At 49.1% G+C, this 16,697-nt stretch overlaps 1 protein-coding gene across 3 annotated transcripts in view; it reads right to left on the minus strand.

Annotated features, from left to right (window-relative positions):
• Positions 1-16,697, minus strand: part of ZNRF1 (zinc and ring finger 1) — a 100,663-nt gene that overhangs the window by 3,732 nt on the left and 80,234 nt on the right. For all 3 annotated transcript variants that reach the window (XM_059667440.1, XM_059667439.1, XM_059667441.1), the window contains exons 2-3: positions 12,098-12,193; positions 65-170 (exon numbers count right to left, since the gene is read on the minus strand). In XM_059667440.1, the coding sequence (XP_059523423.1) occupies positions 65-170; positions 12,098-12,193 (202 nt within the window). The remainder of the gene's footprint in view (positions 1-64; positions 171-12,097; positions 12,194-16,697) is intronic.

The following is a 16,697-nucleotide window of genomic DNA, read 5'->3' on the forward strand; positions in this document are numbered from 1 at the left end:
GTTGCCTTCTCTCTCCATTGTGGGATCTGGGATGTGGCTGAGCTGGCCCTGCCCCCTCTCGTACCTTTTGTGGTAAATGCACAGGCAGGGCAGCCTGGCTATCGTGTCTCCCTGAAGCAGCTCCTCCAGGCAGATCACACACTCGCCCGCGTCTTTAGTCAGCACGTCGTCTGCAGAGGGAAGCGGGAGAGTGGAGGAGGGTCAGTCACCAGCAGACAGGTGGCACAAAGCAGGCACGGGTCTAGAACTGGCTGAAACTGCTTGGGTCACCCAATATATACAGGGTACTGTGGGGGACACAAAAGCCCAAGTGGCCCTGGACCTAAAGGACTTCACTGCAGAGATAAGGCATGCATATCACACATTAATGATGTGAAGACAAAATGGGATTACTTACCAAATAAGTGGCCTGGGGCTAGAGAGTTAGGGGGCTTGGAGAGGGATAGATGTGTAGCAGAGGCAGCATTAGACAAAGTATTTCCCTGAATAGACTTTCCCCACAGACCAACTGCACTGATTTCTGGTTTGAAAAAATATGGTGATGACTAGTGTGGTATAGTCATACAAGGCAAAAATTTGAATGGAATAAGCAGGTACTCTCACAAATACTTGTACATACACGTCCATAGCAGCACTATTCACCAGAGCCAAATGGTGGAAACAAATGTCCACCAACTAATGAATGGACAAACAAAATGTGATGTATCTGTACAATGGAATATTACTCAGCCATGAAAAGGAACAAAGAACCAAAGCATGCTACAGTGTGGATGAACCTCAAAAATATGCTATTTTTGAAGAAGCCAGACACAAAAGGCCATCTATTATACAATTCATTACATGCAATGTCCAGCATAGGCAAATTCATAGAGACAAAAAGTAGATCAGGGGTCAAGAGCAGGAGGAAATGGGGAGTGACTTTTTTTTAATATATTTTTTATTGATTTTTTACAGAGAGGAAGGGAGAGGGATAGAGAGCCAGAAACATTGATGAGAGAGAAACATTGATCAGCTGCCTCCTGCACACCCCCTACTGGGGATGTGCCCGCAACCAAGGTACATGCCCTTGACCAGACTCGAACCTGGGACCCTTGAGTCTGCAGGCCGATGCTCTATCCACTGAGCCAAACCGGCCAGGGTGGGAGTGACTGTTTAATGCTAAGGGGTTTTCTGTTTTCTTCTTTGTGGTAAGAACACTTAACATGAGATCTGCCTTCTTAACATATTTTTAAGTGTATAGTACATTCTTAACTATAGGTACAGTGTTGTACATCTCTACAACTTACTCACCTTGCATAACTGAAACTTTATATCCGTTGAGTAGCAACTCCCATTCCCCTCTCCCCTCAGCCTCTGGCACGCATCATTCCATTCATCCCTGGTTCTATGAGGTGGACTATTTTAAGGCAGGGTTATGTGTCCGCAACAAGCAGAAGCTGAAGTAACCGCTTGAGCTAAAGCTGACCCCGACTATTTTAAATATGACATACTAGGGGCCCGGTGCACAAAATTCGTGCACTGGGTGTGTGTGTGTGGGGGAGTGTCCCTCAGCCCAGCCGGCCCGCTCTCACATACTGGGAGCCCTCAGGCGTTGACCCCCATCACCCTCCGATCGCCTGATCGGCCCCTTGCCCAGGCCTGACGCCTCCGCCAGAGGTGTCAGGCTTGGACAGGGGACCCCCATCTCCCTCTGATCGCTTGCTCCACCCCCCGCCCAAGCCTGATGCTTCTGACCCAGGCTTCAGGCCTGGGCAAGGGGACCATCATATCCCCCCAATCCCCGGCTCAGCCCCCCACCCAGGCCTGATGCCTCGGCCAGAGGAGTTGACCCTCATCACCCTCCGATCACCAATCACCGGATCGGCCCCTTGACCAGGCCTGAGGCCTCTGGCTGAGGCATTCGGCCCGGGCAGCGGGGACCCGCAGCTGCAGCGGCCCCGCGATCGTGGGCTCCGCTTTAGGCCCAGGCAAGGGACCCCTAGCTCCTGGGACTGCCAGCTTCGACTGTGCCCAGCTCCCATCGCTGGCTCCATCCCTACTTCCTGCTATCACTGGCCAGGGCAGAAAAGGCACCTGATTCTCCGATCATGGCTGGGGGGCAGGGCAAAGGCGGCCCCAGGGCCGCCTTTGCCCTGCCCCCCAGCTCTTAGCTCCCCCCTGGGTTTGCAATCACTGTCAGTGGCAGGGGGCTTCTTCCTGCTTTCCCTTTCGCCTCCCTGCATTGTGCCTACATATGCAAATTAACCGCCATCTTGTTGGCAGTTAACTGCCAATCATAGTTGGCAGTTAATTGCCAATCATAGTTGGCAGTTAATTTGCATATAGCCCTGATTAGCCAATGAAAAGGGTATTGTCGTACGCCAATTACCATTTTTCTCTTTTATTAGATAGGATAAGTAGAATCATGTAGGAGGGTTCCTTTGGGGGTGATGAAAATGTTTGTAACTAGACAGACATGGGGTTGTCCAATGCTGTGAATGTTCTAAATACAACTAAATTGTAAAATTCAATTTTTTAAAAAAAGAAAAAAAAGACTCCCCCCCCCCCCCCCCAAAAAAAAAAAGAATGAATGGAAGGAAGGAAGCCACTGCACACCATGGGCCTCAACAAAAGCTGAGCAGGACAGGAAGAGCGCCGCAGCCGAGTTAGCAGTCCTCTACTAGATTTCTACGACATTCTGGGCACTAGTGACTCAGTGAATAAGCCACGAACTCAGGATGTGAGAAGCTCAGAGTCTAGCAGGAGAGGCTGAACAAGAAAACGGAAATGAATAGCACAGCAATTTCTAGGAAGTCTTATGCATACAGGCCCAGGTATGAGGGGTATGAAAAATGTCTAACTGGGGTGGGGACTGTTCAGGGAAGGATATTCCAGGCAAAGAGAACATTATCTGCACACCTGGGACCTGCAGGATGTTTGCTATGGCAGGTGCAGACTCCTGGGCCATGGGGTGATCAGGAATTGAACCTGCCACCTCTTGGTGTCTGGGCTGACGCTCCAACCGTCTGGGGTTTAGAAGAGAGATGTAGGTGACAGGTTATACATGAGACATAGAGATCAACTGGGGAGAAAGTTTAGAATGAAACCTAAAGAAGGCAGAATACAAACCTAGGTCAACTTTAATATCTGAAAGGCCGGTGAAAGAGGTGAAGTAAGCAAAGGTTACCCAGTTCTCAAAGCCACAGGAGAAAAACTCAGAGAGCTTAAAACAGGACCAGTTCTCCACTACTAAGATTTTAACTGTTCGTGGACGTTGTCCATGAGACATATGAGATTTCCTGTGTGTGTGTTCACTTCAGCCTCACAATCTTAGGAGCCAGGCAGGGCACATGTGTTGTTCTCACTTTACGAAGAGACTGAAGCCAGAAGTCAGACATCTTGCCTAAGTCACAGGGCTCATGAAAGGACGTGCAGACGGGGGACCCAATTGGTGCCCTTCTCCGCTGCTGTTTGTCCATGCCCTCTGATTACTTGGGTGTAAAGAGAAACATCTGGAGCCTATAAAATGAGGATTCCTCAGGGCCTAGAAGACTATGGTGACTCAAAGCCCCTCACCAGGAAGCCTGGCGGGGAAAGCCAAGATAAAAAACCCGAGATACATCAGTTCCTGTGCACATGAGCTGGGAGAACAGCCACTCTCAGCCTCTTGGCCACAAGACAATCTGTGGTCATTTCTCTGTCGGTAAACCCGAAGGCTGCCTGAAGGTTGCTGGGATGGGGCTTGGAACTTGATGGCGTGGGGAAGCCAGCGGTGCTCACACCCAGCACAGAGCCCAGGGAAGCAGCCTTCTTCCCACGGTGGAAGGCAGGAACATGCCTGAGTGGGTTGAGTAAAACTTCCTGTCCCAATCCCTGGGGCCCTGGAAATCAGCGGCCCCCAGATGTCTGTGGGAGCCAAGCAGGAAAGGGGAAATGACTGAAGCGGAAGCTTGGCTATCAAGTGATTCCTGTAAGACTTCACACTCTCAGATGGGAGCTTGCTGCCCACTTGTTGGAGGACCTCACAGCACAAAGCAAGGACACTGGGCCTGGCACAAGTTGAGGCTGCTCTGCACATGGACTCAAATGCCCCTTGGCATCCCCAGGTCCCGAGGAGGGGCTCAGCCAATGCCAGTTGATGAGTACACAGGAACAAAGCTGTGCTTTCTGCCTTTCTCTTACCACCTCCCAACCCCCTTCCAAGCATCTTGACATCCTGTGCAAGGTCAACATCACTGCTCTGGAATTGTGTTTGGCCTGACTGGGGGTGGTGCAAAATGGTTCCAATGCCTATCCCTCCAACCAGACCAGGGAACCAAACCAGAGTGGTAGGCAAAGCTCTCCAGAGCCAAAATGAGACCCCAGAACTGCTGGTGACAAGGAGGGGGTGGGGAAGCCCAAACAGCTATAGAGAGATTTCTGCCAGCAGCCAGGAGGGAAGGCTGCTGTGCAGCTCACAGCCAGCAGCTGAGTGTGGGACTGTACAATATGTTTTCCCCTTGTACCTGATGCCAGGCAAGGCCTTGGTAGGAAGAGAGGTGGGAGCCAGAGGGAGAACCCCAGCAAATGACACAGAGACCAGGCTCCACCCCCTGCATCTCCAGCCTACGTGCAGAAAGCCTGGTCTCGCAGCCTCTCAGCATGCACCACGCTGCTGGCCCAGTCTCTTGGGGGACAGAAAGGGGCAGTGTCACCAACGCCAAGACTTGTCAGCTCACCCTGGCTGGTTTGGCTCAGTGGATAGAGCGTCGGCCTGCGGAGTGAAGGGTCCCAGGTTCGATTCTAGTCAAGGGCACATGCCTGGGTTGCAGGTTCAATCCCCAGGAGGGGACATGCAGGAGGAGCCAATCAATGATTCTCTCTCAGTATTGATGTTTCTATCTCTCCCTCTCCCTTCCTCTCTGAAATCAATAATAATAAAAAAGACTTGCCAGCTCCATTCCTGCGGAATCTCTGGGCAAAGGGGAGACTTTTAGCAGAGTGAGTTCCCCTACCATCATCCTCACCCCAATACCCCAGGACTGTGAGGTGTGATCCAATTTTTTGGCGAGGTGGGCTGCAATGGCAACACCCCAGAGGAGTGAACCACTAAAGCTCAGGCCAGAAGGTTTCGATTTACAGAAGCTCCCACAACCACCCCACTCAGTCCCCTCCTTTGGCCCCCTTCCCACCCACCCCACTCCTCACTCACCCAGCAGCCTGGCCTGTCAATCAGCGGCTGCTGGGAGCACCCTCCTCCTTCCCCTCCTGCAGGAGGAACACCAGGCCAGACACCTCTGCAGCCAGACTCAGCAGCTGCTACAGCATCTAACAACCACTCCTGGCAGCGCCCTTGCCGGGAGCCGGTCCATCCTTGCTGTTTCAAAGGACCTGGCATATATGGCATACTGTCCTTAAAATGTTTGCTCACCTTCTTGGCACTATGTGTTTTAACCAAGGACTCCTCTCTGAGAAAGGTTGTTTCCCGAGGTAGGGATTTTCCCCTGAAGTTAGGGAGGGAATAAAACCCCTCAACTAAGTGCCAGGCGGGTAACTAATCACTTTAACTATGAACAATCATGCTTAAGCTACATAATCTTTACTCCCTGGAATGGAGATAAGAAACGCCCTAACCTTTGTAATAGAAATTGATAGGATTGAATCAACTGGTATAAATACAGATGTAACAAGACAGCAAGAGTCAGAACTCAGAACACAGAATCAAGAACACAGGGGCTTGGAAGACTACAGAAATTGGCAAGAGAACCGGACTGAACCTGGCTGGAGAACCTACAGAACCTGGCAATAGAACCAGGCAAGAGAACCCAACCATGCTGATCAACTGAACGCTGTCTCCATGCCCTTCCTTCTTCGCCGACTCCGTCCACACCTTTGGGGACCCCTGGACCCGCTGGGGCTGGACCCCGGCATATGGCGCCCGAACAGGGACCCCTAGGTAAGCGCCCCACACTCGGGACGGATCGGACTCCACCGTAGGAAGAGGGTGGATAGTCTTCGCCGACTCCGTCCACACCTTTGGGAACCCCTGGAACAGGATTCCCTTAGGTAAGCCGCCCCATTGAGAACCTCCACACTCGGGACGGATAGGACTCCACCATAGGAAGAGGGTGGATAGTCTTCGCCGACTCTGTCCACACCTTTGGGAATGCCTGGAACAGGATTCCCTTAGGTAAGCCCCCCCCTCATTGAGAACCCCACACTCGGGACGGATCAGACTCCACCGTAGGAAGAGGGTGGATAGTCTTCGCCGACTCCGTCCACACCTTTGGGAACCCCTGGAACAGGATTCCCATAGGTAAGCCCCCCCCCATTGAGAAGCCCACACTCGGGACGGATAGGACTCCACCAGGGTGCTACAGACCCCCCTATAGAGGATAAGTAGGGTAAGAAGGTGGATAGTACAGAATTTAGATTAAGAAGATGTGCCATACTGAGTCCAAAGAAAGAAGACTCTGTATTGAACTTTAGATTAAGAAGATGTGCCATACTGAGTCTAAAGAAAAAAGACTCTGTATTGATCTTTAGATTAAGAAGATGTGCCATACTGAGTCTAAAGAAAAAAGACTCTGTATTGATCTTTTAACATATATGCTTGCTAGCAGAGGAATTACGGTTACTCCCAGTCAGACAGAACGTTTTATACAAGAAATACGTCCATGCTTTTCTGAGGAAGGAAAGGTGCCGGAAAGGTAAATGTAGAGGCATGGGAGAAGGTAGGCCCAAGGAGCCTTATCCTTAACCCCACTGCAGCCTTTCCACCCCGGGAAAGTGCAGGATTGGCAAGCTCTCCCTGGGGTGATAGATCAGGACTCAGGTAATAGCAGAAAGCACCAATCCTACTCTTAAAATGGATATAAGAGAGCATTTTGGGTTTTTCTTTTTAATGCCAGCTTTTAAAAAATAAAAAAGGGGGAATTTGCCGGGAGCCGGTCCATCCTTGCTGTTTCAAAGGACCTGGCATATATGGCATACTGTCCTTAAAATGTTTGCTCACCTTCTTGGCACTATGTGTTTTAACCAAGGACTCCTCTCTGAGAAAGGTTGTTTCCCGAGGTAGGGATTTTCCCCTGAAGTTAGGGAGGGAATAAAACCCCTCAACTAAGTGCCAGGCGGGTAACTAATCACTTTAACTATGAACAATCATGCTTAAGCTACATAATCTTTACTCCCTGGAATGGAGATAAGAAACGCCCTAACCTTTGTAATAGAAATTGATAGGATTGAATCAACTGGTATAAATACAGATGTAACAAGACAGCAAGAGTCAGAACTCAGAACACAGAATCAAGAACACAGGGGCTTGGAAGACTACAGAAATTGGCAAGAGAAACGGACTGAACCTGGCTGGAGAACCTACAGAACCTGGCAATAGAACCAGGCAAGAGAACCCAACCATGCTGATCAACTGAACGCTGTCTCCATGCCCTTCCTTCTTCGCCGACTCCGTCCACACCTTTGGGGACCCCTGGACCCGCTGGGGCTGGACCCCGGCACGCCCTATTGGGCTAGGCAAACCCTCCGCCACGACCTGGCTTCCCCAGACCCAAGAAAAGGCATTTCCATTCCAAATACAGGCCTCAGTAGAGACACGGGCCCACAGAGCACCACGTGCTCAGGTCTGCTGGCTCAGTTAGAGGTAAACTAGCAGCAGGTATTCCTGCTTTGAGAGGAACCCAATTCCCTCTCCTTTAAACCTTGTGTGACATTCAGTATTTTAAGAGGCCTGAAGTTGGGGGCAATGACCTTTGGCAGATGAGAGGAAGGGCAGTCAGGATCTCGAAGGAGCAGGGCATGGGGTCTGCATTCCCAAAGAAAGCTGAGGGAGCCCTAGCCGGTGTGGCTCAGTTGGTTGAATGTTGTTCCATGCACCGGTTGCCGGTTTGATTCTGGGTCAGGGCACATGCCCGGTTGTTGGCTCGATCCCCAGTAGGGGGCATGTAGGAGGCAGCTGATTGATGTTTCTCTCTCCCTCCCTCTCCTTCTCTCTCTAAAAATCAATATAAACATATTTAAAAAATTAAAAAGGCCGAGAAGAATCTCCTGAAGCCGCTCTGAGCACCACCAAGCTCTCCTGATACCAATGGCAATGGAACCCGCCACACACCAGAAGTTCCCAGGGCCAAGAGCCCCTGGCTGGTCCTGGAACCAGGGCCTCCTATGCTTTCAGTGGGCAGTCAGTCATCTGTCACGCCTCCCCTCACCCCTGTATCCGACTCTCATCTGTTCACAGCAAAATCAGGTTCCCCATCTTGAGGCTCACTCTGCTAGCTGAGCAATTTGTTAGTCAAAATTTGAGTACATACTCTTGAGGGCAAACCCCCCCAGTCTCAGAACCACAAACAGATGTTGGAAAGGGAGAGAAGTTACAAGTCCCATTCAAGCTGACCACATTTACCCACAAAAATGGGTCTCTCCAACTCCATCCTTATCTCCCAGGAGTCCTGGGTTCCGAGCTGCCCTGGAAGAGGAGCATGAGAGATGTAACATCAGTGCTCTGGGGTCTGGCGGCCTCCCTGCCCCTCCAGCAGGGGGTTAGCACCTGCCCCAGCACAGGTTACAGGTCTTTGCATTTCTCTTGAACACTGGGCAAACCAGTTGAACTAGTCTTGTCTTTACTAAAGTGTTTGGTGTGTTTTTTAATCTGGCAGGCGGCTACTGGAGGCCTTCCAACCTACTGCTCAGGCCAACCCTCATAATAAGAAAAATGCTACTTTCTGTCTGCCTCATTTAGGAGGTTTCTACTTTTTTTCCCTTTGGTGGTTAACTAAATTTCATCTTTTATAACCACTGTAAATTTTCTTTAAAAATCCCCAACTAGTGCCAGCAATTACAGAAAGTGTACGTGTGAGTGTAGAGGGGAGACCTCCAGGGCAGTGAGCAGGAGTTCTAGTGAATCTTCATAAGAAAATAGCATTTCTCTCTATAACTAACTGGGAAAGTCTCACCCTGCCCCCTTTCCAGAAAGATTCTGAGAGTTCTATACTTCAGACTCTTTAAGTCTCCTCACTTATTTTAATCAGAAAAGATAAAGTAAAGCTGGGAGGTTGGTATGATAAGAAATTCTGGGTAAGATATGTTACTGGCAAAACCAAAATAAATATCTAGAGGTCCTGCCTGGGGCTTTGGCCTGTGGACCCTGAAAGGCCCATGCTTTATCTGAACAAGAACAGGACCTAGGCCAGCCCTGGAGACTCCCACTGCATGTACAAACCAGGTGGCCAACGCCTTCTTCCCTGGAAGGTCTAGGTGTCTTCAGAAAGGAAAGACAATATGAGGAGTCCAGTCACAAGCCTCCTTCCACACTAACAGTGCACACAGAGGGGCCAGACCACTGTTTCTAAAGCACCTTCATCACCCTATGACCAATTCCACTGATAGGACCCATGCAACATGCCCTCTCTTTGCCTCTCGTGGTAAAACACTGGCTTTTGCAAAGGAGATCCTTGAGCTTAAAGCCTCTAACACGCGTGTACACACACACACACGCCCTGAGGAGGTGGCTTTTCAATTAGAGGAGGAGGGAAAAAATGGGGACAGCCATAGTGATGTCTCAGGCTGGCCGGCCAACCTCCTCGTCCTCTAAGGGGACTCAGACTCTGAGTGTGGCTTCTGCGGGTGACCTGTGCTCAGACCACATGTGGCTGCCAAGCCTGTTCTCCTATGGAGGTGAAGGTGAAGGAAAGGAGACCCTTCCCCATGGCTGCAGCAGAGAGGAGACCAATGAGCAGCACGGCAGTTCTCCAGGATAGAGCCCAAGCCCCTCCCCTTCCCCAAAAGGGACCAGTGGTACCCCGTTCTCAGGTGGCCCCAAGAGCACTCTGTCCTCCGCAGCTGCCTTTGCATAGGCGTCCTTGATGACACCAGGAGCCTACCCTCTCGGGTGAGCCCACTCTGAGGCTGCTTTGTGTTCTTATGACACAGTCAGTGTCTACAGAGATCTCTTCCCAGCAACCCACGGGACAGAAAGCGGTCTTCATCGGGCTCTGTGCAGTTTGGAAAATAAGCGAACAGTTTCTGAGGCCATGGCTGGGGAGAAGACTCCTCTCCTCTGTGGTCCCAGGCAGAGACAAGGAACAGGACAAAGAGGAGCTGGGGCAGCCTCCAAGGTACGCACACTGACAAGTCCACCGCAAAGCCCAGAGTGCGCGTGACAACTGATTCAAACACTGCAGCCGTCATCCCCAGGGACAGGGAGAGGCTGTCCACTGGGGAGAAGAAGGGCTTCCTGGACACCAGGAGACTATGAAGGGGACAGAGATAGGGCCAGAACTTCCTGCGGCTGGGCCTCCTACCAGACTGAGTGTAGCTGAGACAGCAAGTAACCATCCCGCACACATGCACCCAGAGCCTTTGGCTGAGCAAATAAAGAAGAGATGAGAACATTAGGATGTGTTTTCAGGAGAATTGAGTGGGTTAGATTTTTCAGGTTCATTTCACAGGAAAAATCTGGAATCACCAGGCCTCCCTGGGCTAATGCTGGGTGGAGAAAGGAGGGCATGGGGATCTGAGGAGGCAGGAGCCCAAGGACAAGTCTGTAAAGAGTCTACCCAGGAAACTTTCACCATGAGGATGGGGCAAAGCAATCCAGGCTCATCTCCTGTCCAGTCCTCAGATTCCCTGAGAGGTCACAGAACTCCTTTCCTAAGCACTGCTGTGACTTTAATCCTAGAAGCGGGCCCAGTGCCAGGGTCGGGGTGTGTCCCACTCAGATCCAGTGCCTGTTCTTGTAGAGAACACAGTTCTCTGATGAACATGGTTGGAAGACCAAACTAAGCACATAAGAATGGAAAACCACTAACCGGTTGGTGTGGCTCAGGGGTTGAGCGTAGACCCATGAACCAGGTGATCAAGGTTCGATCCCTGGTCAGGGCACATGCCCGGGTTGCGACTCGATTCCCAGTGGGGGGGGGGGGGGGGGGCGTGCAGGAGACAGTCAATCAATGTTTCTCTCACATTATATCAATGTTTCTCTCACATTATTGATGTTTCTATCTCTCTCCCTCTCTCTCTAAAATGAATTTTTTTTAAAAAAAAGAAAAAAGAATGGAAAACCAGAGAGCCACTAGCAGCACTGAACAGAAGTCAGTCCACTCCACAAAATGATGAAAAGAAACCTAGGATGGCCTCACCTCTTTCAGGACTGCTGTAACTTCCTGAGCACTGACCATGTGCCAGGCTCTGTGCTGAAGGGTTTTATGTGTAACTAGAGGCCTGGGGCACTAATTAGTGCATGGTGGGGTCTGGCCCACCCCATCAGGCTGATCGGGCTGGGCGGGGGTGGGGCGTGGGTGGTTGGCCAGCTGGCCCCGCCCTCTGGTCGAACTCTCAGTTGAGGGGACAATTTGCATTTTAGCCTTTTATTATATAGGATATCTTACTTTATCCTGACAAAAACCCTATGAATCAGGTATTGATGTCCCTATTTTATGGACCAGAAAACCTAGGCTCTGCTAAACTGAGCAACTTGTCTAGGATAATAGTCAGTAAGTGGTTGCGGCAGGCTTTGAACTCAGATCAGCCAGGCTCCAAATCCTTATCCACGGCATACCAGGCAGATGCTGACACTCATTTCGTCCACAGAGGTGCCACTTAGGGGGATGTGGGTTTCATGGAATCCCTGGCCCAGTTTCCTACCTGTGTATTCACTGCTCAGCTCTGAGGCAGGCTCCATGGTAGGAGTGACCAGGTGGCAGCTCAATGTTTTTATTCCCTAAGGGTGTCCACATCTTGCACCCATTCTGCCAGGCAGAATCAGGGCTTAAGCACTCCATGCAAACCACTGGCACAAACTCCCCGTCCCCCAAGGAGAGGTCACACCCTCTGCTGTCAGGTGTGAGAATGGGCAGAGCTCTATCACCCAACCAGAGGTCCAAGGAACCAAGGGGTTGGAAGAAAGGGCAGTGGGACTGAGTGACCCAAGAGACTTCCTGGTACCATAACCCTGATCCCTGGGCCTTCCTTCCTGGTCACACTGCTCTTCGCCTCTGATTGGCGCAGCAAGACTTGCTAACAGTCAGGTGTTCCCTGACTATTCCCGCCGGAAGGTGGGTGGAAGTGCTGCCCAGAGGCACGTGAGGTTGGGAAGACCTCACTCAGAAGCTCCCAGCCAAGCGCTTACCATTGTAGGAGAGGCGAGGTTTGCTCAGACACATTATAAAGTGCATTTCCATCTCATCAGAAGCCACAGACTTGGAGCAAATGGGGCACTTGAAACCTGAAAAAGAGGAAAACAGGATGAAATGTTTTCTCTGAACTAAGTATATTCGTTATAAATGTAGATACTCTTAAATGACTATGGCCATGTGGGGCCAGAGTTGACATGGAGAATTCAAATCTAGATATATCCTAGACTTGATTGCTCCTTCATTAAACCACCCAAAATTTTGTTATTTTATCACAGCCCCCGACTCCCATTTTTCACTAGTGCTCTCCCAGTCATATGCTCCTCATTGAAGTTTATCAGAAGTCACCACTGCTAATTTGAGTTTTATTTTCTTTTAGACCCTTTTCTAAGGGGGTCTAAGGGGCAATGGGAATTGACAGGCATCAAATCAGAGCAACTAAATAATCTGTCTTTGAACAACAAAGCATTGAACACCCTTCCACTTCACAGCCCTCGAACCACTTGGTTGGGTGCCCCGTGGGAGGAATTCCTACTGTCATCAGCATCTCCATCCCTCACTCAGAGCACCTTTGCCTCCCTGGGCTAAGGCAGCTGTCCTCTGAGTGTGCAAGCCAGAGTGCTCCCAAATGTCTTGTGTGTCTTGGCCATATGCCACTGAGAGTAACAGCTGTTTCACAACACCAGGCAAACACAGGGTTCTATTCCCAAGTGTGGACTGTTTACACACCCAAGGGGTTTCATCAGAATTCTATCAGTATTGGAGATTTCAGTTGAGAATCTTCTGAGCTAAACTTCATGAAGCAACCATAGTCCCTTGACTTATTTTTTTATAAACTATTTTTGTTATTAATCCTCACTCAAGGAGAGTGGAAGGGAGGGGTAGGGTGGGAGGGGAGAACATTGGAGGCGGGGGGGGGGGGGGAAGAGAAGGGAGAGAGAGAGAGAGAGAGAGAGAGAGAGAGAGAGAGAGAGATCCATGTGAGAGACATACAGATTGGTTGCCTCCCACATGCACCCGACTGGGTCTGGGGATCAAACCTGCAACCCAAGGATGTGCTCTTGTTGGGCATCGAACCCGAGACACTTCAGTACTCGGGCCAACACTCCAACCACTGAGCACTGCCAGGGCTATTTTTATAAACACCGATAAACTACTTCCAATTTCCCCCCATTTTACTTTTATTGAAATTATTTTCAATGGATATTTTTCCATTCTACCAAAAGACCCAATACTATTAAGAAGCTATTGTTGTGAAGATTTGGCTCTTCTATTAATTTTCAATCAGAATGTTCCATGTACAATTTTATTAGATGCTGGTAATATCTATCAGTGACATTTCTTATGAAATAGATAAAAAGGTTGGGAGTTTGTGTGGACCGTTAGCTGCTCCAGGACAGGAGAATTCCACCCCTTCACCAATGTCTTTCCTCTCCACGTGGCCTTACTCAGGCAACCTTGGACCTGCCCTCATGCCTGTTCCCTGCAAATAAACTTATATCAAATAGCATTCCACAGAATGACCAGCCACTAGAACAGTGGTTCTCAACCTTCTGGACCTTTAAATACAGTTCCTCATGTTGTGACCCAACCATAAAATTATTTTTGTTGCTACTTCATAACTGTAATGTTGCTACTGTTATGAATTGTAATGTAAATATCTGATATGCAGGATGGTCTTAGGCGACCCCTGTGAAAGGGTCGTTCGACTGCCAAAGGGGTCGCGACCCACAGATTGAGAACCGCTGCACTAGAAGATTGTCTCATTTTCTTCAGAGATTGGCTCACCTTCTTTTCTGACTCAAAATACCAGTTTTGCAACAACTGAAGTGACTACAGGATATGTCTACTTTAAACTTGCTAAGTCAGCACTCTATCTGCAGGCCGAGGGCCCAGGGCTGTGGGCAGGCCAGGACGGATGCAATGAGGTCTGGATCAGGCCCTGACACAGACACTGGTAGGTGTTAAAGTGATTTGTTACTAATAAAAAACCTTACACCTCACACATTCTTCACTTTCCTGATAACTTAGAACAGAGTCATGGTTATCGCAATAACAGCATTAGCCAATCCCTAAATCCCAATGTGATTCATTGATTGCAGGAAAGGAGAGGAGTTACAGCTAAAGGACTGGGAAGCAGCCACCCAACAAGGACTACAAGGGAACATCACTGATCATTTATTTCCCAGGAAAAACCAAGTTGTACAGATAAAGAAAGAGGCCCCAGCTAGACCATCAGGTCAAACTGAGGGAGCAGGGTTGAGACTAGAATCAGATTCTTAGTTCCCAATCGGAAGTCCTTTCCATCAGAGGAAAGTTGTTCACAGGTGTGATGCTGTGATTCATAATAAATATGTTTGGTCTTTGTCCCGTTACTGGCACAGAGCACCCAAAACCCTTGAGATTTCCGAACATCCTAAGACCAATAATAAATATTTGGTCTGTTGTCATCAGTTCCTGAAAAATAACTCCAGAGCCATGAGGTGAAAGGAGTGTCTTATTAATCATAACAAGCCCTTTTCAACCACACCAGAGTTTATGTGAATGAGGCAGCTTTTGGAAAGCCCCCTGGTAAACTAAAGCTAGGGGCTGGCTTCCAGGGGAACCCTCAGCTGATGAGAGGGTTGGAACTTTGAGTCCCACCCCCCAACCTCCCACTTACGTAATAGACTTTGAGGAGGGGAGAGGGGCTAGAAATTGAGCTCAACCACCAATGGCCAATGAGTTAATCAACTAAGCCCATGTAATGAAGGCTCCACAGAAACCCAAAAGGACAGGGATCAGAGAGCTTTTCAGGTTGATGAACACGGAGAGATTCAGGGATAGGGGTGTCCCTGAAGAAGGCATGAGAGCTCCGGGCCCTTTCCCCATACCATGTCCTATCTATCTCTTCCCTTGGCTGCTCCTGAGTTATACCTTTTTATAATAAACTGGTAGTTTAGTACTGCAATGTTTCTCTGAGTTCTGTAAGCTGCTCTAACAAATGGCATGAAAGTAAGGAGGGGATTGTGGGAACCTCTGATTAACAGCAGAGTTGGTCAGAAGCAGAGATGACAACCTGGACTTGTAATTGGTGTTTGAAAGGAGGAGTGGGGGAGGCAGTTTTATGGGACTGAGCCCTTAACCTGAGGGATCTGATGCTATCTCCAGGTAGGTAGTTTCAGAATGGAGTTAATTACTAGGTGGTGCTGGGAAGACATACCTCAGAACAGGGTTTTAAGAAAGAGCTGGACTGGGAGGACATGCCACTATAGTAGGAAGAGACCTACATTCCAGCAAAAGCAAGGTTAGGGCCACTTGGATCACTATCTCTGGATGCCGGGGGGAGGAGGTAGTGGAGGAAAGGAGTAAGGCTTAAGACATAACTCGAAGTCTATTATGTAAGTAGAAAATGCCAAGATAGCCTCCTTGGACCTCAGTTTCCTAAAATGAAAAAGAGTCATTTACCTGACTCTTGCTAGAAGCCAATGAAATAAGAAACTTGAAAGCACGCTAAAAAGCAGCTAATCAAATGTATGTGGTAGCCCCTTCATCACACATGGCAACCCTTGACAAGGAGGAAGGCACAGGAGGACTGGGGGAAGGATCTGGGGGCCGAGAGATAGGGGGATGGAGCATAGGGTGCATAGGCAGAGACCATGCAGTGTGTGAGGGGGTGGCCAGTTTGCTTGCTAATTCTGATTCCTTAAACTTCCAGAGCACCTGTACGGCACTTTCCTACAGCGAATGTGGACCACGGTCCCTGTTAATCTCCCAAAGCACCCACTCTTGCACATAATAACAGGTCACGTTTATTGAGTCATTACTATGGGCAACCACTGGGCTTCACATGTCTTCTCGTTGACACAGTATGAGGTGGGTACTAATTTGCAGAAGAGGACATCAAGGAAAGTCACTTGCCCAAGACAACCAGAGCTGGCACGCAGCACCCAGGAAGTCTGACAGCCAGTGCACCTCCTCGCCAAGCTGTGTGACTAGCAGGAGTTACACTGCAGAAACAACCTAAATGCCACAGGCACCAGTATTACTAAATACTAATTTAAAATCTCCCATGTAGTCCCAATTTCTCCTGAAGTACCCACAGTCCTGGATAATTCCATAAACTAAAACAATGAAAAAAAATTTTTTTTTTCCGGGGAATTCTGTTAATATGGAAGAACAGAGTTCTGCTTTCCACTTGGCCCCGGAGCCTACAGCACTGGCTGTAAGATGCTGAGTTTGCAAATTACCTTTTAAATGGAAATTAAAAGGCAACAGGTTAGAGAAATGGAAAACTTTAGGGAAAAAACTAATGTCTTTCCCACCTTCTTTCCTGAAAGGTCATTGGTGATCAAGATGGATTCTACCCTTCTACTGCCCCAATCTTTTCTCATAATTGTCCTGTCATGATTCAACACCAACAGCCCTACGAAATGATAAATTCTGTGATCTTCATGAGCTATCTAAAGGTTAAGATATCTAGGAAATGTTGATACCATTTTGGAAAAAAGTCCAAATCAAATTAAAATCAGTCCTGCAAAGTTGTCCAACTGACATGATTTTGTTAAATTTCATGAGACCTTCATCAGCACTCAGGAAGCAGATAGGAGATGCCTG

This window comes from Myotis daubentonii, chromosome 15 (assembly GCF_963259705.1).
Source record: "Myotis daubentonii chromosome 15, mMyoDau2.1, whole genome shotgun sequence".
Taxonomy (NCBI): Eukaryota; Metazoa; Chordata; class Mammalia; order Chiroptera; family Vespertilionidae; genus Myotis; species Myotis daubentonii.